This window comes from Chelonia mydas, chromosome 1, assembly GCF_015237465.2.
Source record: "Chelonia mydas isolate rCheMyd1 chromosome 1, rCheMyd1.pri.v2, whole genome shotgun sequence".
NCBI classification, from domain to species: domain Eukaryota; kingdom Metazoa; phylum Chordata; order Testudines; family Cheloniidae; genus Chelonia; species Chelonia mydas.
The window spans coordinates 204875633-204901726 of record NC_057849.1 but is presented as its reverse complement, the minus strand read 5'-3'; the positions used below and the strand labels follow the sequence as shown (position 1 = coordinate 204901726).

Below are 26094 nucleotides of genomic sequence, written 5' to 3'. Positions count from 1 at the left end.
AAAGTTTATAATCTTAGTATTTAGGAGTCCTTCATTTTTTATACTTCAGTGTTGTATGTTAGTATGTGCTTTCACCTTAATCTGTTGGGGGTGGATGGTTTGGAGAGCATAATGATTAATGTCAGCAATTCTTTTTTCTTTAAACATGGGTTTTTCATTCAAAGTCCAGTTTTGATTGTAAATCATTAGAAAAAAAGTCATTAGAAATTTTCCTGTGTTGCATTTTGAGGGGGTGTGTGTGTCTCGATTTTAGAGGCTTGTTATTTAGTTGTTTTTATGGTACTCCAGGCGTAGTTCCCCCCTTTGACACCTTTGGAAATACAGGATGTTGATTACTTTACATGATGGATTAAAGAGGTATCCTCCGGTGCCTATTTCTTTTCCTGTTTCTGTTGCCAATCCTTTAACATACACTTTATCTTACAACACATTATAAGCATTACTACAATTATCAATGTTTGTAGCCACAACAATATCTTAAAAATAAATGCCACAGCTGAATGTTTCCTGATTGTATTTATTTGATTTCACTAGCTAGCTGGTTTTAACGTGTTCTATTGGATTATCTACTGTATTGATTTTTTTTTCATGTGGATTAAGTGTTTTGTATTTTGTTTTAACAAAGATTTTAAATGTAGATTTAATTTAGCAACAGATATTGTAAAGTTAGGGAGTAATTACATAGCCTTAGACCAAAGTGTGGGTGACTTATTACCCCTGGCTCCACAAATTTGAGTATGGGTATGATTTTGATTAATCTATTTATAGTTTTGAATTTAGGAATAAATCACCAATTGAACTGGTTAATTGGGAATACTTTCCCTCTCTAATTCTGTTGTAACTGTTGTGTAACTACACAGTATTCTCCATTTCCCACATACGTGGCATGTGTTTGATGTACATTCCAGGTACTCAGCCGTACTGGGCAGTCAAGATGAGTCCTTTCATTGGATTTTGGCTCGTTACTGTGATTTATACCAGAGCTGAGTTACATGGGCCCTAGGGCGTCACACTGGCAGATCAGTCTGGCTTGCATTTCTGAGCAGCAGGCCAAGAATGGGTGCTTGCCATCACTCATGTGAATGTTTTACCAGTGTCTGAGGTACCTAGACATGGTACTTGGAAAGAGTCTTTGAGGATCCCTACTGAGTGAGCCTGTACTATTGTTTCATAAATGTGTTTGCTTTTTCAGTTATTGGCAGGAAAAGTGAAAAATATGCTGTATTTGCAAGTCTTCTGTATAGTAACTATAATCAAGAGGTGACATAGCTACCACAGCTAGATTCCAGAGGATATCAATCTCTGTGACTAGTTGTGTTTCATTCCTAGAATAATAGACTATTCGGATTAGAAGAGACCTCAGGAGGTCATCTAGTCCAATCCCCTGCTCAAAGCAGGCCCGACACCAACTAAATCATCCCAGCCAAGGCTTTGTCAAGCTGGGCCTTAAAAACCTCTAAGGATGGAGATTCCACCACCTCTCTAGGTAACCCATTCCAGTGCTTCACCACCCTCCTAGTGAAATGGTGTTTCCTAATATCCAACCTAAACCTCCCCCACTGCAACTTGAGACCATTGCTACTTGTTCTGTCTTCTGCCACCACTGAGAACAGCCTAGCTCCATCCTTTTTGGAACCCCCCCTCAGGTAGTTGAAGGCTGCTATCAAATCCCCCCTGACTCCTCTCTTCTGCAGACTAAATAACCCCAGTTCCCTCAGCCTCTCTACGTCAGTCATGTGCCGCAGTCCCCTATTCATTTTCTTTGCCCTCCGCTGAACTTACTCCAATTTGTCCACATCCCTTCTGTAGTGGGGGGACCAAAACTGGACACAGTACTCCAGGTGTGGCCTCACCAGTTCCGAATAGAGGGGAATAATCACTTCCGTCGATCTCCTGGCAATGCTCCTACTAATACAGCCCAATATGCTGTTGGCCTTCTTGGCAACAAGGGCACACTGCTGACTCATATTCAGCTTCTCATTCACTGTAATCCCCAGGTCCTTTTCTGCAGAACTGCTGCTTAGCCAGTCGGTTCCCAGCCTGTAGCGGTGCATGGGATTCTTCCTTCCTAAGTGCAGGACTCTGCACTTGTCCTTGTTGAACCTCATCAGATTTCTTTTGGCCCACTTCTCCAATTTCTTTAGGTCACTCTGGACCTATCCCTACCCTCCAGCTTATCTACCTCTCCCCTCAGCTTAGTATCATCTGCGAACTTGCTGAAGGTGCAATTAATCCCATCATCCAGATCATTGATAAACATGTTGAACAAAACCGGACCGACCCCTGGGGCACTCCACTTGATACCGGCTGCCAACTAGACATCAAGCCGTTGATCACTACCCGTTAAGCCCGACAATCTAGCCAGCTTTCTATCCACCTTATAGTCCATTCATCCAATCCATACTTTAACTTGCTGGCAAGAATACGGTGGGAACCCTTATCAAAAGCTTAGCTAAAGTCCAGATATATCACATCCACTGCTTTCCCCATATCCACAGAGCCAGTTATCTCATCATAGAATTCAATCAGGTTGGTCAGGCATGACTTGCCCTTGGTGAATCCATGTTGACTATTCCTGATCAACTTCCTCTCCTGCAAGTGCTTCAAAATGGATTTCTTGAGCACCTGCTCCAAGATTTTTCTGGGGACTGAAGTGAGGCTGTAGTTCCCCGGGTTCTCTTTCTTCCCTTTTTTAAAATATGGGCACTATAGTTGCCTTTTCCAATCATCCAGGACCTCTCCCGATCATCACGAATTTTCAAAGATAGTGGCCAAGGCTCTGCAGTCACATTGGCCAACACCCTCAGCACTCTTGGATGCATTAGATCTGGACCCATGGACTTGTGCACATCCAGCTTTTCTTAATAGTGCTTAATCTGTTCTTTCATCACTGAGTGCTGCTCTCCTCCTCCCCATACTGTGTTGCCCAGTGCAGCAGTCTGGGAGTTGACTTTGTCTGTGATTTAACTGGAGATTGGTCCTGCTTTGAGTAGGGGATTGGACTAGATGATCTCCTGAGGTCCCTTCCAACCCTGATATTCTATGATTCTATTATTCTAAGACCAAGGCAAAAAAAGCATTGAGTACTTCAGCTTTTTCGACATCATCTGTCACTATGTTGCCTCCTCCATTCAATAAGGGTCCCACACTTTCCCTGACCACCTTCTTGTTGCTAACATACCTGTAGAAACCTTTCTTGTTACCCTTCACATCCCTTGCTAGCTGCAACTCCAATTGTGCCTTGGCCTTCCTGATTACACTCCTGCATGCTCTAGCAATATTTTTATACTCCTCCCTAGTCATCTGTCCAAATTTCCAATTCTTGTGAGCTTCCTTTCTGAGTTTAAGCTCACCGAAGATTTCACTGTTAAGCCAATCTGGTCACCTGCCATATTTGCTATTCCTTCTGCACTTCAGAATGGTTTGTTCCTGCTCCCTTAATAAGGCTTCTTTAAAGTACAGTCAGCTCTCCTGGACTCCTTTCCCCCTCATATTAGCTTCCCAGGGGACTCTGCCCGTCAGTTCCCTAATGGAGTCAAAGTCTGCTTTTCTGAAGTCCAGGGTCCATATTTTGCTCCTCTCCTTTCTTTGTTTTGTGAGGATCCTGAACTCAACCATCTCATTGTCACTGCTGCCTAGGTTGCCACCCACTTCTACATCCCCCAGCAATTCTTCCCTGTTTGTAAGCAGCAGGACAAGAGGAGCATGGCCCCTTGTCAGTTGCTCCAGCACTTGTACCAGGACACACTCCAAAAACTTCCTGGATTGTCTGTGCATTGCTGTATTGCTCTCCCAGCAGATGTCAGGGTGATTTAAGTCCCCCATTAGTACCAGGGCCTGTGATCTGGAAACTTCAGTTAGTTGTCCGAAGAAAGCCTCGTCTACCTTATCCTTCTGATCCAGTGGTCTATAGCACATGCCCTGTACCGATCCAGCAAATATTCATTGGCAACGAGGCTAAGCATTTCTCTATTTGAGTATTTTTAAAGTTTTTTGAATGTTTATGAATATATACGTACCCATTGTGTTTCATATTATCTATAACTGCAGTTAATAACAATTTAAGTTCATTCAGAATCCTGTTTTTCTTGAATTACTGCAGCAAAACAAAAACTATTAAACAGGTTAAAAAGAAAACATTTTATACCAATACTTGTCTTTATCTAAGGATTTGAAGAGTTTTGTTTGCCTTTTTTTCTACTTTTTCTTTTGTGTGTAGCAATATATTGGCTACTTGCCACAGGACTTTTACTGTTCCAGGTTTTTAACTTAGGCCTGATCTACACTAGGAATTTACGTTTGTATAGTTATGTCTCTCAGGGATATGAATAATTCACATCCCTGAGAGACACCACTATATCAACCTAACCCCCGGTGCAGTCCAGTGGTAGATCGGCGGGAAAATTCTGTTTCTAGCACAAACAAACTTAACAAAAATATTTTCATGGATTTGGGTGGTGAGTGGCATCCAGCGCCATGTTTATCCTTTCACAACTTAACACTAGCACAAACTTTTAACAAACAATTTGAGAGGTGTATAATAATTAACATTATCACTGGCCGCGTTGTACCAAAACGGTTTTACGAGGGAGAGGTGTTTATGGAGGGGTGGGAATACAAATCAGAGTAGCCATTATCCTCTTCCCAAAGGTACAGATGAGGCAAGAAAGGCAGCAGTGCCAGTGCCCTTACATTTCCTTAAATTCTCTATAGTTTGATTTCACACTCTGTCTGGGCATAGGACTATGCATTCTTTCTTCCCATCACTGCGCATTCTGTGTTGCTTTTAGTTTCTCACTGTCACAGCACAATGATTGATTTTTACCAAGAGCAAATACTGTGGCTGTCACTTGGCTGGCAGCTGCATGCAGACTGTTACTTTTAACTGTTTGCAGGATTCAGTTACCTTAAACAAACCTGCAATTTCATCAGAAAACTTTGGAAGACAAAACCTATTTTTCATAAAACTATGTCAATGAGGAATAATTATGCTACCGTCTTTTAATTGTTTACTAATTGCCTCTCATATCAACCTTTCCGTGATTTTGCCTGTGACTGATATCAGATTAACTGGTCTGTAGTTTCCCGGGTCATTCCATTTACTCTTTTAAAATATTGGTACAACACTAGTTTTTTTCCTATGCTCTTTGCCAGTGTTACAACATTTGCTAAAAATCCACATTAATGGTTCAGAGAGATGATCAGAGAATTCTTTTTAATATTGTTGGGTGTAAGGTACTGGGACGGGTTGGACCCTTTGGGAAGCCACCTTATGGTGCTGTGATACAACTGAGTCTGCCTGTTCTGAGTCAGAACCTGTTTAACCTGTCTTACTGAGCCAGGCTCTTAAATGGTCCTCTAACACACATACGGGCCACACCCAGCTGCAGATCAGCTCTGGGAAGACTCAGTTTAAGGGACTTGCTCCAGCACTCAGATGCCCACCTACCTTGGAGTACAGACCCAAAGATATATTATGAAATTTGCCCCCTCCCTCAATGTGGAGAGAGGTGTGCACACTTCCTGCTTTCCCCCTCCATTAGAAATTACAGAAACTGGATTTAATAATAAACAAAACAAATGTTATTAACTATAAAAGGCAGATTTTAAGTGGCAAAAGGGGTAACAAACAGAACAAAGCATATTACTAAGCAAATGAAATCAAACACGCAAACTAAGCTAGTTTCACTAAAGAAATTGGTTACAAATAGTATTTCTTACCCTAGATATTGTTTCAGGCAGTTTACAATGTTTCTGTGGTTCAGAGTTCCAGTTATATTCCTTTTCAGACTGGACCCCTGTCTCAGTCTGGACTCCCCCCCTTGCCTTCCCTTTTGCAGTCTTTCTTCTTGGTCAGACAGGCCATGGAGAGGAAGAGTCTTGTTTGCCTTCCTCCCCACCCTTAAATAGGATTTACATAAGGGTGGGAATCCTTTGTTTCCCAAACTTGACCTCCCTCCCCTTACAGTGGAAAGTTACAAGAAGTCACAGGTAATGTTTTAGTATCAGGTGACAAGACCACCTGACCCTGTAGTATCACAGCGTCCAGGAGTCAGTGGCGGTATGGAGTGTCCGCAGGAAGACCAAGTTTTTCACAGTCCATTGTCCTCACTGGTGGGCCATCCGCCCTGTCTGGCTTTTCCATTGTTGTACCTGAAGTGTTAGCAGTGAGCATCATCCAAAGTAGCATACAGTAGTTAAAATACAGATTCATAGTCAGTGTTCCTAACTTCAGATACAGAAATGATACAGGAGTACTTGTGGCATCTTAGAGACTAACAAATTTATTTAGTCTCAAAGGTGCCACAAGTACTCCTGTTCTTTTTGCGGATACAGACTAACACGGCTGCTACTCTGAAACCTGAGAAATGATACAGGCATACAAATTGGATAATCACATTCAGTAAATCATAGCCTTTCCAATGGTATCTCACATGAGCCATCTTGCATAAAGTATATCTCAGTTATGTCATATTCATATCATAAGCATATTTTCATAAAGAATGTAGAACGACACGTCACAGGTATCTGTTCCTGCTGTTTATAAAAAATATTCTACTTTGATTGATACTGAGAAGAAGATAAAGTTGTGATGGAATAAAGCCACTGTGGCTGGTCGATGGGTCAGAACAGCACATCCAACAAGATACCTTGGTGTTAGTGGCAGGAGGGGAGTTGAAAAGAGGGCGGGGAGAACGAAGTAGGGAGGTCCTGTCAGCTCTTGTTGGTTTTCTTTTTGAAAAAGTCAGATCCTGTGTAGGTAAGGATGTGGGGGCTGGAGAATGGAGGGTTTAAGAAGGTATCTAATAGGTGACTGAAGTGTGGTAGTTCATCAGGGTGGAGAAGTAAAATTGCTTAGCAATAAAAGTGGTAGAACTGAGCAGGGCTTTGGAGCTGTGCTCCAGCTCCGCTCCAGCTGCAGGCAAAAACCTGCAGCTCCACTGCTCCGGAGCTGCTCCAGCTCCAGGCTCCGCTCCAAAGCCCTGGAATTAAGGGAGGAGAGAAAAAATTTGTAGGTGCAGAAGTCAGCATGGTCCTGTGACTTGCACCAGACCTGTGGGAGAGCAGGAATGAAGACAGTGGATGTTGGCGGTGATCCAGAACTGGGGGTTGGCATGATGACCTTGCAGTGTGTGGACTAATGCACCATGTAGACAAACCCTGTATTCACTCCCCTACCTGGTTCCTCAGTACACCAAACAGCAGCATCATGGGGAACTGAGAGTTGATGAGCAGGACTGAGAGAGAGTATTGGGGAAGCAACACTGAGTGGAGGAAGCATGAAGAAAAATGGGGCTTGAACTAGGGGGACTGAGGTGGCAGACATGGCGAGAAGAGGATCTACATGCTGATAATAGTTGCAATGTCCCATTTTGTGTGTGTTTGGAGGATGCGAGTAAGGTAATGTGAAGAAGGTGAAATTAAGATTGTTAGATGGCAAAGGTTGGGTGAAGATTAAGCTAATGATATCCTGGATTTTTATGGTTTTGTTACTAGTGTATGCACTTAAGCAACCTTAACTAGTATATAATTTTGGGGGCGGTGGAGGGGTGGGACTATTCATAAGGCTAAGCAGCTGATTTGTTGGACAGTGGCAGCAGACTTTAATACCAGAGGGCACAGCTTTTTTAAATTTTAAAATTTTAAATCACTTTATAGTTGGATGAAAACTAATCCTGGAAGGCCCAAAATGAGTGGTCCAGATGCAGCTTTGCTGCATCCAGAGACTGCAGTTCTCAGCATGCTATGATCCACCTTGATTTTAGCGACGAGCCATTCAAATCAGGATGGGACTTGCTGCGCTGGGACCTGTAGTTTTTGCAGGCCATGTCTCCTGAATGACTTGGGTTACTGCAGTATGCTATGTTACACACAAAACAGGTTGTTGATGCAACCCTTTATTGAGCAAAAGGTAGGGACGAGCCCTCTTGGTATTTTTTTAATTAGTCATTGCTAAGCATAATTTTGTGTGTTCTATATAGGGGGAGAGATGCATTTATGAAACCATGTGTCAGCCTTGTAGATGAAATTCAGAACACGGGGTCTTTTTATTTCTAAACTGTTGAATAAAAGGGCAAGGGAAAATACTGAGACATGATTTACAATAACCAGTCACTGTCTCAGAAAGATGAGCGCTCTCATGGTTTGTGAACAAATAAGGTTCTAAAGCGAAACTGAGTTTTACTGCTGGAGCTGTGGCAAAATACAGTATGGAATCAGTTTGAGAACTGGGACTAAATTCTAAATTGACATACTTCTGTGAAACTCTAAGTCAACAAAATTGGCTACAATAAACCAGTGCAGAATATGGCTTCTTCTGTTTAATGGGGGGTTGTCACAATTGTTGTTTCCTTTATGAAGCCAGCCTCTGACGAGCATTTGTTTCTTTAGAGAAGAAGAGGAACGCCTGAGAAATAAGATCCGAGCAGACCATGAAAAAGCTCTAGAGGAGGCAAAAGAGAAGCTGAAGAAATCTCGAGATGAGATTCGAGCAGAGATTCAGACAGAAAAGAACAAAGTAGCCCAAGAGATGAAAAAGAAAGACAGCAAGCCGCTGCCACCTGTACCAGTACCAAACCTCATAGGGATAAACAGTGAAGACCCAGCAGATAAGGACATCCGAGAGAAGAGGGACAAAATTAAAGAGGTAACAGGCAGTGTGTGATCATGGTTGTTGCAGGCTGTCATGGGAATTGTTTTATTTAGATTTTCAGCCATTGCTGTTATGAACATTTTATAAAATCACATTTAAAAATTAAGTATGATTATAAATCTTTCCTTTTAAAAAAGTATTTAAAAAACAAAACATTTTAGTAACAAACACACAAGAGCTATTCATCTGTGTTGAGGAAGAATTGAATTCTGGTTTGCAGTCAGAAATAACACAAGAGTATGGATGTCTTGTGGCACATTTCCAACATTGTGCATTCAGTTGTTTTTCAGTTTTCTGACTCCCTGAAGCAATAGGTTCCTACAACATTTGATACCAAAGAAATAGGCTGGATGCATATGTGGTTATATATGCTTTCAAATATTGAACATGTGATTCACACTTACTATGTTCCTTATTGGTTCCAGTGGTCCATGTAGTCCAGTGTCCTGACTCTAACAGTAGCCAAAACCAGCTGCTTCAGAGGAAAGTGTAAAAAGCTCCATGGTGGACATTTATGGAATTGATTATCCGTAAGAGAAACTTGTTCCTAGTGGTTCCCAAACTGTGGGTCACGACTCCCAGGGGGATCACAAAAAGGGTGCCACGGGGCGTGGATGGGTTGTGGGTCTCCATCTATGGAGGGGCAGATAGGCCAAACCTGAGTGGCGCTGTGACCATATATGCCAGGTCATAACACCTGGAGTAGGGAGCTGGGTCCAGCATGACAGGGTACAGGAGCCATCACTTCCTGAGGTGAGTGTGGAGTGGGTTCCCTGTCACTCCCTCCCCCCATCCTGCTGCATGTAGGAGCTGCGGCTGCCTAGAGTGAGTGCAAGGCCCCCTCCCTCGCAGTCTCCCCTGCCTCCCCAGCAGCCTGAGGGTGGCATTAATAGAGGTGAGCCCAAAGGGGTTGTTACCTGGAAGCATTTGGGAACCACTGAGGTAGTGGTTAGTTCCTTCTCTGAAGTACTAAGGTTTAGTCATGTACTTATGAGAACCTCATCTTTCTTTTTTTATAAAAATGTTTGCATCTCTTCTTGGCATAGAGAAAAGCTTAAAAACGGGATTTACCAGGAAGCAAATAAAAAGAACTCAAAAGTCTTTCTTCTTCATTGAGTGCTTGTGTATCTTGCAGTCATGGTATCGCGCACCCCCTAATACGAGAGGTAGAAACTTTTTTCTTGTTAGCAATCAAGTTGGTCCACACATGCTCACAGAATGCCCCCTCCCCTGCCTGCCTGAGGGCATAAAGGGCTTTCAGTTCCTTCAGCTGCACCTTAGGCTAGAGATGGAACACTAAAGGTCCCTTATCTCTGTTTTAACATTGGGTTTAATCTGTTGTAAGTAGTGGGTTTTTTTTTTTAGTCAGTTAGCTTTAGATTAATGACCTTGTTAGTATTTTAAGATGGTTTTAGCATTTACTTAGATATTGGTGCTGGATAATAGACAGCTATGCCATCTAAATCTCCCAGTTTTAAAATGTGCCCCTTGTTTAACATTGCTATGCTGGCCAGAGACACTCATCAAAAGTGAGGGGGATATTTCTAGTAAATGTGTTATCTGCTGTTCTTTTGCCAGTTGGTCTCAGAAGAACATGGAGATTAAATTTAGGGTGTAACTCCTGGACAGATTTATGAGACCTGACTCAGATTCTGGTCAGTCGGATCAGTCTGTCTCCAGTGTTCCCTCTACAAATAGTGCTGCTGGAGCAGTTAAAAGATCTTTGGCTGAAAAGGGGAAACAAATTTTGTTCTCCTGGCCCTTCAAAGAAAAAGAGGATGAGATCACCTCAAGACATAGAAAAGTGCCCTATGAAGTCCTATAGGATACCAATAAGAGCTTTGTACATTACAGAGAGAGACTTCTGATCATTCTGAGGATTCAGTAAACCTCTGAAGGTTACGGTACTGTCTACTGTACATGCTCCATCAGTATGCAAGGATTCGGTAGCAAGTACACAAGCACTAGAATCATAGAATCATAGAATATCAGGGTTGGAAGGGACCTCAGAAGGTCATCTAGTCCAACCCCCTGCTCAAAGCAGGACCAATCCCCAACTAAATCATCCCAGGCAGGGCTTTGTCAAGCCTGACCTTAAAAACCTCAAAGGAAGGAGATTCCACCACCTCCTTAGGTAACGCATTCCAGTATTTCACCATCCTCCTAGTGAAAAAGTTTTTCCTAATATCCAACCTAACCCTCCCCCACTGCAACTTGACACCATTACTCCTTGTTCTGTCATCTGCTACCACTGAGAACAGTCTAGATCCATCCTCTTTTGAACCCCCTTTCAGGTAGTTGAAAGCAGCTATTGAATCCCCCCTCATTCTTCTCTTCCCTCAGCCTCTCCTCATAAGTCATGTGTTCCAGTCCCCTAATCATTTTTGTTGCCCTCCGCTGGACGCTTTCCAGTTTTTTCACACCCTTCTTGTAGTGTGGGGCCCAAAACTGGACACAGTACTCCAGATGAGGCCTCACCAATGTCCAATAGAGGGGAACGATCACGTCCCTCGATCTGCTGGCAATGCCGCTACTTATACAGCCCCAAATGCCATTGGCCTTCTTGGCAACAAGGGCACACTGTTGACTCATATCCAGTTTCTCGTCCACTGTAACCCCTAGGTCCTTTTCTGCAGAACTGCTGCCTAACCATTCGGTCCCTAGTCTGTAGCGGTGCATGGGATTCTTGCTTCCTAAGTGCAGGACTCCACACTTGTCCTTGTTGAACCTCATCAGATTTCTTTTGGCCCAATCCTCCAATTTGTCTAGGTCCCTCTGTATCCTATCCCTATACTCCAGCGTATCTACCTGTCCTCCCAGTTTAGTGTCATCTGCAAACTTGCTGAGGGTGCAGTCTACGCCATCCTCCAGATCATTAATGAAGATATTGAACAAAACCAGCCCCAGGACAAACCCTTGGGGCACTCCGCTTGATACCGGCTGCCAGCTAGACATGGAGCCATTGATCACTATCCGTTGAGCCCGACGATCTAGCCAGCTTTCTTTCCAGCTTATAGTCTGTTCATTCAGCCCATACCTCTTTAACTTGCTAGCAAGAATACTGTGGGAGACCGTGTCAAAAGCTTTGCTAAAGTCAAGGAATAACACGTCCACTGCTTCCCATCCACAGAGCCAGTTATCTCGTCATAGAAAGCAATTAGATTAGTCAGGCATGACTTGCCCTTAGTGAATCCTTGCAGACTGTTCCTGATCACTTTCCTCTCCTCTAAGTGCTTCAGAATTGATTCCTTGAGGACCTGCTTCATGATTTTTCCAGGGACTGAGGTGAGGCTGACTGGCCTGTAGTTCCGAGGATCCTCCTCCTTCCCTTTTTTAAAGATGGGCACTACATTAGCCTTTTTCCAGTCGTCCGGGACCTCCGCCGATTGCCATGAGTTTTCAAAGATAATGGCCAATGGCTCTGCAATCACATCCACAACTCCTTTAGCACTCTCGGATGCAGCACATTCGGCCCCATGGATCTGTGCTCGTCCAGCTTTTCTAAATAGTCCCGAACCACCTTTTTCTCCACAGAGGGCTGGTCACCTCCTCCCCATGCTGTGCTGCCCAGTGCAGCAGTCTGGGAGCTGACCTTGTTTGTGAAGACAGAGGCAAAAAAAGTATTGAGTACATTAGCTTTTTCCACATCCTCTGTCACTAGGTTGTCTACCTCATTCAGTAAGGGGCCCACACTTTCCTTGACTTTCTTCTTGTTGCTAACATACCTGAAGAAACCCTTCTTGTTACTCTTAACATTCCTTGCTAGCTGCAACTGCAAGTGTGATTTGGCCTTCCTGATTTCACTCCTGCATGCCTGAGCAATATTTTTATACTCCTCCCATGTCATTTGTCCAAACTTCCACTTCTTGTAAGCTTCCTTTTTGTGTTTAAGATCAGCAAGGATTTCACTGTTAAGCCAAGCTGGTCGCCTGCCATATTTACTATTCTTTCTACACATCGGGATGGTTTGTTCCTGTAACCTCAATAAGGATGCTTTAAAATACAGCCAGCTCTCCTGGACTCCATTCCCCCTCATGTTATTCTCCCAGGGGATCCTGCCCATCAGTTCCCTGAGGTTGTCAAAGTCTGCTTTTCTGAAGTCCAGGGTCCGTATTCTGCTGCTCTCCTTTCTACCCTGTGTCAGGATCCTGAACTCAACCATCTCATGGTCACTGCCTCCCAGGTTCCCATCCACTTTTGCTTCCCCTACTAATTCTTCCCAGTTTGTGAGCAGCAGGTCAAAAAGAGCTCTGCCCCTCATTGGTTCCTCCAGCACTTGCACCAGGAAAATGTCCCCTACAGTTTCCAAAAACTTCCTGGATTTTCTGTGCACCGCTGTATTGCTCTCCCGGCAGATATCAGTTGATTGAAGTCTCTCATGAGAACCAGGGCCTGCGATCTAGTAACTTCTGTGAGTTGCCGGAAGAAAGCCTCGTCCACCTCATCCCCTTGATACGGTAGTCTATAGCAGACTCCCACCATGACATCACCCTTGTTGCTCACACTTCTAAACTGAATCCAGAGACTCTCAGGTTTTTCTGCAGTTTCATACAGGAGCTCTGAGCAGTCATACTGCTCTTTTACATACAATGCAACTCCCCCACGTTTTCTGCCCTGCCTGTCCTTCCTGAACAGTTTATATCCATCCATGACAGTACTCCAGTCATGTGAGTTATCCTACAAAGTCTCTGTTATTCCAATCACATCATAATTCCTTGACTGTGCCAGGACTTCCAGTTCTCCCTGCTTGTTTCCCAGGCTTCTTGCATTTGTGTATAGGCACTTGAGATAACTCGCTGATCGTCCCTCTTTCTCAGTATGAGGCAGGAGCCCTCCCCTCTCACGCTCTCCTCCTCGTGCTTCCTCCCGGTATCCCACGTCCTCACTTACCTCAGGGCTTTGGTCTCCTTCCCTTGGTGAACCTAGTTTAAAGCCCTCCTCACTAGGTTAGCCAGTCTGCTTGCGAAGATGCTCTTCCTTCTCTTCGTTAGGTAGAGCCCGTCTCTGTCTAGCACTCCTCCTTCCTGGAACACCATCCCATCGTCAAAGAATCCAAAGCCTTCTCTCCGACACCACCTGCGTAGCCATTCGTTGACTTCCACGATTTGATTGTCTCTACCCAGCCCTTTTCCTTCAACAGGGAGGATGGATGAGAACACCACTTGAGCCTCCAACTCCTTTATCCTTCTTCCCAGAGCCACATAGTCTGCAGTGATCCGCTCAAGGTCATTCTTGACAGTATCATTGGTGCCCACATGGAGAAGCAGGAAGGGGTAGTGGTCTGAGGGCTTGATGAGTCTCGGCAGTCTCTCCGTCACATCGTGAATCCTAGCTCCTGGCAAGCAGCAGACTTCTCGGTTTTCCCGGTCGGGGCGGCAGATAGATGACTCAGTCCCCCTGAGGAGGGAGTCCCCGACCACCACCACCCCCTACTTCTCTTGGGAGCGGTGGTCGTGGAACCCCCATCCTTAGGACAGTGCATCTCATGCCTTCCAATCGGCGGAGTCTCCTTTTGTTCCCTTCCCTCAGATGTATTATCTAGTCCACTGTCTGCATTAGTACCTGTGGAGAGAACATGAAAACGGTTGTTTACCTGTATCTGCATTGTTGGTACATGGACGCTCCCCTTTTTTCTTCTGGAGGTCATACTATCTAAGGCCAAGGATACAGCCTTCTTGACTTCTTTCTTATTGGTACCGCATACACTGGTATCAATAGATTCTACAGCTACAGCATCAGTGCTGATTATTTCAGCTGCCTCATTTATGGTACCATAAGATTTAGTGGTATCTGCTCATTCAGAATCACTTCTTCTGGTTCATGGTGACAATCTATTATCAGTATCTTGTAGGGGTGAATCATCAGTACTGCCTATTAAACTTCTGATCTGGTATTCACTTAATGAAGATTCCTTAAAGAGCTCCTCATCCTTATTTGGAAGAATCCACATTAACTTCATCAGCTACTGAGGCCAGTTTGGAGGGATTTCCTTTATTTCTTACTTGTGTATCTCTCACTGGATGTTTGTCCTAAAACCAGATCTCAGAAGTCTTCTTGTAAAGGATTATGTACCTTCCCATGCTTCTTGGTTTCCTCCTCCTTGGGCTACCATGTGGTTACTCTTGTGGGTAATAGATGTGGCCAAACTGATACCCTTTGGCTCCTCATCAGGGCTATAGAGACCCATCTTCATCTCATTCAAGGCAAAGGTAGCCAGCACCTGAGTAATCAGAAATTGGTCATCCTGATGAGAAACCTCATACATCTCCTATCGACATCAGCAGGTTTCCTCTGAGGAAGAATGGTCAGTCAAAGCAGCCTCCTGTAATTTGTCTCCTGCTTATGAAGGGGTAATAGCAACTTCCTTCTCAACAACATATGGTTATAGATCTTTGCAAGATCTTTTAAAAAGGATTGCAGCAGCCCTGGAAATATCAATTGAAATGGTGTGACCCAAGAGCCCCTTAATGCCAACTAGCAAGGGAGTTACAGGAATGGCCTGATTCTGGTATGTCTATTCTGGTTCACCAAAGAATGTTGAATGTTATTTAAGCTCTTAAATGAAAGCTAGGGTTACACTAGTCTTTAATATTGTTGTGATACATTGTGATACAGATACATTGTAAGGAGTTACGTATATATACTGAAAATATGTTCTAAAGTCTGTATCAAGGCAGAATTGACAAAAGCTTTCTGTCCGACAAAAAGATGTGTACCAATCTAGCTGGTTATTGAAATGTAAATTTAAGTATTGTCTCATTCACAATGGGTTTTCCATCACCTATCTAAGCTGAATGCAGATGAAGGATTGTGAAAATGTCAGAAAGTACCTAACAGGTAGCAAACACAGTTGGGGAAGAGAACCTGATCTTGAGATACACTTCAAAGGTTTGCTGGAGTCTACTTGGGGAACAAAGATGACACCTTGTTATCCTGCACCTAGGAAGTAAATGGGCAGTGTGTTTACATTCGTGAAAACAGGATCACAACCAGCTTTGGGTGAAGAGGCTGCAAAAGACTTTGGATGAGATAAACTTCTTTAGGCAGGACATTAGCTTGTTAAGTTTAGTTTCTAGACGCATGTTATGATATTGTTTTATATGTAACCTTTTTGTTTCCATTAGCCTTACTCACTATCTCTTGAATCTTTGGTAAAATTTATTGTTGTTTTCACTATAAATATATCTCAGTACTCTAGTATTAAACAAGGTGATGATCCTGAGTTGAATCATACAAATGGGTGTGTATCCTGCTCCCTTGGGGACAGCAGTCCTGGTATTTCTGTGAGTGGTCAGTATTTGGACACTACATGGGAATGCTTCAAAGAGGCTTGGGAACTGGGGTGCACTTATTGTTAATCTACAAAGCAAAATAAGGTCTGGAATAACCCAGAGGGGGTGACTAACAGGCTGGTGGTGTCAGGGAGCAGTTAACCTAGTTAAGTATAAGCAAGTCTCCCTCATGCTGGAGGCAATAGGGTAACAAGGTGAAACACAGCCCTAGGCACTCCGAAAACTGTCACAAATGGTTTCTGATAAATCTCATAAAAGTTTAGATATTCTACATTGTTCTGCTCCTGACAGAATAGCCATGCTCATAAATGATGGCTTATTGGAACCAGCTCAAAGTTTATGGCCTACTCCAGCGATGATTGCAGCTACCTCAAAGAAAGCTGATAGGAAATATCAAGTTCCCACTAAAGACTTTGAGATGTTTTATACCCTATGTCACCCAATTCTTTGGAGGTCACCACTGGTCAAGAGTGCACAATGCAGTGACTTTACAAAATAACTTTCAAGGACAAGAAGCCTAAATGTCTTGATCTTCTGGGTAGAGTTATTCCTCAGCTACACTCTGCAAGAGGATTTTTACCAGTCACGTTCTTCTATCTGAAAAAGAAAGGAGGGCTGGAGGGCTGAGAAGGGGAGCAGAGGGGAAAGCAGGCACACACACGCATGTGAGTATATATAGTATATATGTAATGGTGGGTCCCAAAAAAAGACAATGCACTTGGTGGATCAACTTAGTAAAAAGTTTGGGAACCACTGGTCTATATGGATTCCAAGACCCATCCCCATTATTGAAAGTCCTTGTGAGATTTTGGCGGGTTAAGGAACTGAGAGGCACTTGGTTTGCCTTGCCCCTTTATGCCCTTCAGCGGGGGTTATTCCTTGAACATATAAGGGCCAACTGGGGACTGCTAGCAAGAAAAAAACTTCCAATCTCTATTGCTAGGGGGTGTACAATACTCTGACTAGAATACATATGGACAACAAATCTCAAAGAACATCAGTTATCCCTCTTTTAAAAAAAATCTCTTGATTTTGGGCAGCCTGACTAATTTGTTTTTTATGCTTGAGGTTGTCATCACAAAATTTGTTCAACCAAAGAAAATATATTTACTGTTGTTTCCAAATACTCAGAATTTAGCCTACTATAAGACAGCAGTTTGGGCTCAAAGGAGAATGGATTTACATTATTAATAAATCCATTTTAGCTTGTTGAACTTACATGACTGTTTCTCATTTTAAAAAGCTTCCTACTTTGAACTCTTGTTTGTTCCTGCAGTTCTTCCAGTTGTCTTCCAGTTGTTGTCTTTATTAAAAAAATACTCACACTTGAGTTCACTCCAGGCATTGGGTAGACTATGGTAATTATTACACAGCCTTACGTAAGAAGGTGTGCAATAGCAGTTTCTCAACAGAGACTGAGAAACGAGAGTTTAGGGAGAATTATGTAGCTGCCTACACTGCTTTTCACCCTCTGCCTCCCAAGCTTCTGAGCTGAAGAAGTGTTCCATGCCCCTCTGCTGTCGGTGAATCTTTTTGGGGAAAGTGAACAGGAGGGAAAATCCCTGTAAATTTAGGGGAATACTCAACTATAAAGCTACAGACCACCGCAAAGAAGTAATTCAAAGAGTTAATCCCTTTAAACTCTTTAATCTGAAACTAATGTACCACACTTATATGCAGATACAAACACTACCATCTTCCCTCCTCTCCCACACTGACAATTAATTTGAAGTCAGTCTTTGCAAGGGAAGTGTTTAATGTATTAAAACACAAAGTGTAAACTAGGTTTTGCTTGCAACAAGTTCTAGACCTCTCTTGGGCATTAAACTAACTTCAGCAAACTTTCCAACACTCCCACATTAAATTTGTTTGTTTAAAAACTGGAATCCAGTATTTGTACTGTACATAATTCTCTGCTGAGACCCAAGTGAGATTACTTTGAGCTTTCTGCACTCTATTGTTTGGACTAGATGAACAAAAGATGATAACAAATTTTGAAGTGTGACAAAGCACTAATTTTTCTAAGTCCTAGAAATCATCAACAAGTATGTTGGATTTATTGATTTTTAAGTTATATTATTTGAATTATGGTAGCACCTAGATGCCAGAGCCCCATTCTGCTAGCCCTGTAAAAATATGTAACAGAGACTGTCCCTGTCCCAAAGAACCTACAACCTAAGTATAAGAATATAGACAACAGTTGGATGCAACCTTAATTCAACCTCCTTGTGCATATGAACTGTTAGAAAGCCTTTAATTACATGATCACATAACATTTTTCCCACAGGGCGCTTACCTCCTTCTCTGCAGACTATAGATGGTGCACACTGAATGAGTAGCTATTCAATGTTTCTTTTTTATCCTCATCATTCATTTTATGGCCACATGTCTTATTTACTGCACACTATCCAAAACCTGCACTGAATACAGAATTACCAGTTTATTCTTGGGCTTTTCTGTGACACATCACTGTAGAATCTGAATGTTTTACAAATATTAATGAATTTATCTTTGCAAAACCCCTCTGAGGTCAGATGTGGTATTATCCCTACTTTACAGATGGGGAACTGAGGCACAGATAGGCTGCTTTTTATAGTTTTTACTCTGGACATTCTCTTCCCTCTGCTGATTGGCTGTTTCCTCTCACATTGAACCCCTGCCTCAGTCTTTTTGCATCAGCCTCAGTACCCCTGCCCTCCTCCTCCCCTTCTTCCTCTCCCTTCTCCCTTTTTCTTACCCTCTTCCTTTAATTTCAACCTTTGCTTTGCTTGTCTCTCTTCGAAACCCCATCCCAGAAAAACCCTTCAAAAAGAATAAAAACAAACAAAACACACACGCACACAAATCATGGCACCAACTTGACATTTGCAAACGACCACTTAGTTCTCTCTGCTTGTACGTTTCCTTTCCCCTTACCCTTTGTGTCTCCTCTATTTAGATTGTAAGCTTCTGGCACGGTGACTATCTACTACTCTGTGTTCGTACCGTGGCTATCTCAGTGGGGTCCCAATCTCAGCTGGGTTCTATAAACATGACAATAATAATCTTAATAGAATAAGGTCCATTTTTTAAAATCTTCCCTAATTTTGGGTACCCAACTTGGGACTCCTAAGACTTGATTTTTTTTTTTTTAGAGTACTTAGCATTTTATAGCTCTTTATACGTTCAAAGCATAGTTTCTATTCACTTCACTTGCAACTCTGAGTGTTCAGCACTTCAGATCCCACGTGTCTCAAAGTGAGGTCACAGAAAATGAGGAAAACACACCAAACTTTTCCTAGGTCGCCACTAATTGTAAGTGACTTGCCCAGCATCATGTAGGAGCCTTGTGACAGAGGCAAGGAAATAATCCAGTTCTCCAGGAAAACTTCAACTCTTTGATCTCATGGTTAAATTTTTCTCTTACTGCAGTCCCCTACCTCATTCACTACACACTCTCTAGCAAATGAGTTCCTGCAGACAAGTCTCCTTCACTACAGAATAGTGATTCCTTGCCTAAGTACCATCTTTCTCTTGTTCCTAATGTATTTATATAACCTCTTCTAATTGCCTTTTATGTACCTTGCTAGGTGTAATTCATTTTGAGCCTTAGCTTTTCTGATTTTGTCCCTACATGCTTGTGCTATTCTTTAGTATTCATCCTTAGCAATTTGTCCATGCTTCCACTTTCTGTAGGATTCCTTTTGATTTTCAGTTCATTAAAGAGGTCCTGATGCAGCCACATTGGCCTTTTACTATTCTTTCTGTTTTTCCTTTGCATTGGGATAGCTTGCTGTTATACCTTTAATATTGTCTAATGGCCAACTTTTCTGTACTCCTTTTTGCCTTAGATTTTCTTCCCATGGGACCTCACCTACCAGGTCTCTGGGTTTGTTGTCTGCTTTTTTGAAGTCCATTGTCCTTATTCTGCTGCTCTCACTCCTTCCCTTCCATAGACTCAAGAAGTCTATCATTTCATGATTCACTTTCATCCAAGTTGCCTTCCGCCTTGAGATTCACAAGCAATTCCTCCCTCTTAGTCAGAATCAAGCATAAAATGAACGTTCCCCCTAATTACGTCTTCTACCGTCTGAAACAAAAAGTTGTTCCAACAAATTTTAAGAACTTATTGGACATTTTTATGTTTTGCTGTATTATTATTCCAGTAGATGTCTGGATAGTTAGTCCCCCATTACTACCTGGTTTTGTGTTCTGGATATTTCTGTTATTTGTTCTAGAAATGTCTGACCTACCTCCTCCTTATTTGGTGGTCTGTGGTAGACCTCTGCAATGACATTGCCCCTGTTTCCCCCATCCCTTTTATCTTCACCCAGAGACTTTCTTCCCGAGCAAGGTGTACTTTCTATACCAATAATCCAGTCATGAGATTTATCCCATGATGTTTCTGTGATATCAATTAAGTCATAATTTAGCTTGTGTACTAAGACTTCCAGTACTTCCTGTAAAAGCGGCAAAGAGTCCTGTGGCACCTTATAGACTAACAGACTCTTTGCCGCTTTTACGGATCCAGACTAACACAGCTACCCCTCTGATACAGTACTTCCTGTTTATTCTCCATAGTACCTTGCATTTGTGTATACACATCTAAGAAGTTGAGCACATTCATCCACTGTTTTCCTCGTTGCTTATATGACCCTATTGAAATTTTCCATTTCCCCCAGTTCCCCAAATTCTGGGAATCTGTCAAGGTCATCTTTGTATAGTTATCTGTGGGCTTTTGTCATCCACCCACTTTGAAACTAGTTAAAAGTCTGTCTTGCTGTGTTGGTGAGTCGGTATCCCAATGTGCTCTTCCCCTTCTTTAGGTGGACCCCATTTCTGCCCAGGAGTCCTTCATGGAACAGCATCCCATGGTCAAGGAAGCCAAAGCCCTCCTGTCAACACCATATGTGCAGTCATGTGTTCAACTCGAGGATGAGTCTGTCTCTGCTTGGGCCCTTATCCTTTGCCAGCAGGGTGGACAAGAATGTCACCTGCGTCCCCCTGACTTTTTCATCCTTGCTCTCAGCAATGATGAACATCACAGAGGATATTGAAAAATTGGAGATGGTGCAGAGAAGAGGCACAAAAATTAGTTGTGAGCTAGAGAAAAAACCTTGATGCAAGACACTTGCGAAATTAGGCAAAGGTTTCTAACCAGCAGAGGTGTGAAGTTCTGGAACAGCCTTCCAAGGGGAGCAGGTGGGGCAAAAAACCTAACTGGCTTCAAGACTGTGCTTGATAAGTTTATGGAGGGGATGGTGTGATGAGATTGCCTACAATGGCATGTGGCCCATTGGTGACTGCCAGTAGCAAAAATCCCCAACTGCTGGAGACAGGACACTCGATGGGGAGGGGTCTGAGTTACTACAGAGAATTCTTTCCCAGGTATCTGCCTGGTGGGTCTTGCCCACATGCTCAGTCTGCTAGACTGAAGTGACCTATATTATCAAAATTGTGTTCCCCATGTAGGTACTTCAGTGTTGCTCATCTTTGTTTTAAATTTTAGGACACTGGCTTTTATAAAGAAACAACCCTATATATTATTACTAGTGTTTTGCTAGTATTTTATGTTACTCTGTATATATTGTGTAACTTGCTTCTCTGGTCTTTGTCCTCTTTTAAAATGATGTTGAGCTCACAGTGCAGTAATTTTCCTTTTTCTCTGTTTTTAAATGTAAAAAAGAATAAAGCCATATATGTACAGAGACAGCACAGGAGAAGGAATCATTTTAAATTTGCACACTTTCAAAAGATTCTTGATTCTCCAGACACAAGTATGGGATAGCCAACATGCTAAACATGGCCACAAGCTACGTGTAGCCTCCTGGAGTTCAGTGAGGCCTGTTTACTGTAGAGATGAAGTCAGCGGAGATTAGGTGTCCAGTATACAAAGAAGATTGTTGTTGTTTTTTTAAATCAAGATACAACATTGTATGTGAGAAACTTTAATTTTTATGGGTATATATAATTTTCAAGTGTGAAAGTTAAAAGTATGATTAGCATCTTGTGGAGTACATGGAAATTAGGGGTGGCTCTGGGCAATATTTGGGTCCCCGCTCTCTGTAGGAATGAGCTCACTAAGGGAGGCTATGTGAGCTAATATACACCTGACAGTTTAAAACGTAACTTTCATAGTAGATAAATTTCCTCACTTAGCGAACAAAATACTAACTTTATACTTGGCAATCTGTCATCCACAACTATGGGAAACTTTTAACCTTGAGTGATCATTTGGATTTCTGTTCGTACAGAAAAAGGAAAAAAAGACTTGTTTTTCCACAATATGGGAAATAAGTTGCTAGACAGTTTGCTTTGATTGGTAACTGAGAGAACCTGCATCTGAAGAGGATTGTGAGTCTGTCTATCTGAGAGCATTTTTTAAATGAAATGACTTATTCAAGTTGTTAGTAATTGTAATTATAGAAAGCTCAGGCCCTCTTAGGTTGTCTGGAGATTGAGCATATGCTCTTGCACTTGTAACATATTACTAAACCCATCAATGTCAGTGGCTCAAATTTTAACACACAGAAGCTGATGAAAAGAAATAACTTATTTCTGAACAGTACAACTGAAAGTTAAGGGGAGACCTGATCACAGTTTATAAGTATCTACATGGTGAACAAAATGGGTTCTTCAGTCTAGCAAGGAAAGTTATAAAAAGATCCAGTGGCTGGACATTGAAGCTAGACAAGTTAATATTGGAAATGAGACACAGATTTTTAACAGTAATTATCCATTAAAACAACTTATTTAATGATATAGTGGATTGTCCATCATGGCACTTTTTCAATCAAGACTGGATATTGTTCTAAAAGGCATGCTCTAGTTCAAACAGGAATTAATTCAGGGAAGTCCTATGACTTTGTGTCATACAGATTAGGTGATCACAAGGATCCCTTCTGATCTGAGGCTCTATTAAGCATTTACAATGTGTAAAACTCACTGCATGTGATTTATACAAAACAAAATGGTTATGTACTTTACACACTATCTTTGGAAGCCAGGTTTTCCTGGGGAAGTCCCCCCCCAACCTCCCTGCAAATCAACCTACAAACAAAATAACCCAAAGTAAAGTTTTCATCCCCAAAACAGAAGAGAGCCAGAGATTCTATGAAGTCCTCTAGGGACTTTGCTATTGCTGTATGTTTTATGTGGAGGATACTCAGCTACTAAGGCAAGGGCTGCCAACATAAAACCCTAAAATAGATAGAGATGGATAGATTTTTATAGTTTAATGCAATTGAGAACTAAGGTACTGTGTAAATTTACCAGTTGAGACCATTATTGGAGAGCAATGGTGTATTTTTTAAGATAGCAGAAATGCCACAAAGTGTCAGGCTTATTTGCATAACTTTTGCTAAACTCTCTTCTGTATCTCCCATAGCAACCCCTTAGAATATATGCATAATGTTCATTAAGCAAATTTTTTATGCCAGAGGGTGTAATAGACTTCACTTCTGATTATATTGCATTTCAAAGTTATTAGTGTAAATGTTAATGATGTTGTTGGGGGGGAGGGATAGCTCAGTGGTTTGAGCATTGGCCTGCTTAAACCCAGGGTTGTGAGTTCAATCCTTGATGGGGCCATTGGGGATTGGTCCTGCTTTGAGCAGGGGGTTGGACTAGATGACCTCCTGAGGTCCCATCCAACCCTGATATTCTATGATTCTAAGGTGACTTACCTGCAGCAGACTAACAAATTTTAAGGTGTTTCCATTAAGACAAGGGATATCTGCTCTGTTGGTAAATTTGTATCTCAAGCCAGTGGTGCCAGAACAGGGCGCCATGGCCCTCCCACTTTTCACCATGGCGGACTCTGCCATCTTCCCCTCCGTGTCCCCACCCCTGGGCTCCCCACCCAGGGCAGATGGAGGTAGAGGGTCCACGCCAGCTCCCCACAGCTGCCCGCGCAGCTCTTAGCTAGGCCCAGCTCCGGTCGGGGGGCAGGGCCTTGGAGCTGCAGCCTGGCCACGGTAAGAGCTGCGTGGGTGGCTGTGGGGAGCCGCGGCGGACCCTCCACCCGCCTGCGTTATGGGGAGCCAGAGTACCCATGACCCTGCCCCCCAGGTCCCCCACCCAGGGTAGGTGGAGGGTACATGCCACAGCTCTCCACAGCTGCCTGTGCGGCTCTTACCGTGGCTGGGCTGCAGTTCCGAGACCCTGCCCCCTGACTGGAGCTGAGTCTAGGTAAGAGCTGCGCAGGCAGCTGTGGGGAGTCTGGGTCCCTCCGCCTGCACTGGGGGAGGGCCCAGAGGGCGGGGACATGGGAAGGGGGCTGTTTTCAGCCCCTCGGCCCTGCTCCACCTTCCGACTTGGCCTGGGGTGGGGCCTGGGAGGAAGAGGAGGGGCCTAGGGGGAAAAGGGCAGGACAGGGCCTCAGGCGGAGGAGGGGGTAGGGGCAGGGCCTCGGGGGGAAGCGGAGGGGCAGGGGCAAGGCCTGGGGAGGGCTGGGGGCCCCCCTACTTTTCGGAATGCTCTGCTGTCCCTATCTCAAGCTGCAGGAGTTAAGGTGTTTTTAAAATGCTTGTTTATTGTTACAACATTACATAAAACCATAAGAACGGCCATACTAGCCAGTATCCTGTCTTCCAATAGTGGCCAATGCCAGGTGCTTCAGAAGGAATAAACAGAACAGATAATCAGAGAGTGATTCATTCCCCATTGCCCATTCTCAGCTTCTGGCAATAGAGCCTAGGAACACTTTGGAGCATGGGTTTGCATCCCTACTCATCCTGGCTAATAACCACTGATGCACCTATCCTCCATGAACTTATCTAGTTCTTTTTTGAATCCTGTTATAGTCCTGACCTTCACAACATCCTCTGACAAAGAGTTCCACAGGTTGACTATGAATTCATGGGCGCCAGGTTTGTATAATTTTTGGTGGTGCCCAGAATGGGTCCAAGCAGAGCCGTCCCATCCATAGGACGGCCCGGGGCAACTGCCCTGGTCCCTGTGCTTTGGGGAGCCCCGTGCTTCAGGGGGATGCGGGGTCCAGGGCGGCCTGGAGGGCCAGTGGGGGGCCTGGCACCAGCAGCAGCGAGTGACCTGGCCTCAGCCCACCCTGCTCATTCCTGCCCCGCTGGTTGCCCTGGTCTGTCCTATGGACGGAACAGCTCTGAAAATATAAGCCCAAAGACTGGTGGAGCCTGGCCCATGTTCCTGAATATTGGTGGAGCACGGGCACCACGGGCCCATATAACTTGCTGCCTATATGTGCGTTGTGTGAAGAAATCCTTCCTGTTGTTTGTTTTAAATTTGCTGCCTCTTAATTTCATTTGGTGACCCCTAGTTCTTGTAGAAGGAGTAAATAACACGTCCTTATCTACTTTCCCCACACCAGTCATGATAGAGCTCTATCATATCTCCCTGTAGTCATTTCTTTTTTAAGCTGAAAAGTCCTAGTCTTATTAATCTCTCCTCATACGGAAGCTGTTCCATACCTGTAATCATTTTTGTTGGCCTTCTCTGTACCTTTTCTATTTCCAATATATCTTTTTTGAGATAAGGCGACCACATCTGCACGCAGTATTCAAGATGTGGGAGTACCATGGATTTATCTAGAGGCAATATGATATTTTCTGTCTTATTATATATCCTTTTTCTAATGATTCCCAACATTCCGTTAGCTTTTTGACTGCCACTGCACATTGAAGTGGATGTTTTCAGAGAACTTTCTGAGTTAAGAATGGTCTGGGTTCGCACAGACTTGCAAACAACAGTCAATAGTTAACCTTTTATTAAACATGAATAAAAAATGTTGTATGCACTGTTGTAGCTGTGTTGGTTCCACGATATTAGAGAGACAAGGTGGGTTAGGTACTATATTTTATTGGATCAACTTCTGTTGGTGAGAGAGACAAGCTTTCAAGCTTACACAGGTCTCTTCTTCAAGCTCTGTGTAAGCTTGAAAGCTTGTGTGTCTCCAACAGAAGTTGGTCCAATAAAAGATATTACCTCACCCTTGTCTCATGAATTTTTTAAAAAAGTTAAAGCATTTGGTGAAACTTGTACTATTCCCCTTATCTCTTTTAGCTGTATAAAGTCTTTTAAAAGAAATTTCCTCACCTCTCCGTATTTTAGGCGGTATTAAAGGTGATTTTAAATGTTCTTGTCAGAGGAAAAAAAGGTTAGTTATTGTTTTGGTAGCAGATTTTGAGTGGCAGT

The 26094-nt window shown here is 43.1% G+C and overlaps 1 protein-coding gene across 4 annotated transcripts in view; it reads left to right on the top strand.

The window, feature by feature from the left end:
- The window catches only part of MAN1A2 (mannosidase alpha class 1A member 2), a 306596-nt gene that overhangs the window by 62313 nt on the left and 218189 nt on the right, over positions 1-26094 (top strand). For 2 of the 4 annotated variants that reach the window (XM_043540993.1, XM_037910300.2), the window contains exon 2: positions 8392-8647. In XM_043540993.1, coding sequence (XP_043396928.1) covers positions 8392-8647 — 256 coding nt within the window. Of the gene's footprint in view, positions 1-6660; positions 7397-8391; positions 8648-21011; positions 21127-26094 lie in introns of those variants that run through there. The other 2 variants (XM_043541368.1, XM_043541820.1) reach the window with 2 other exon arrangements.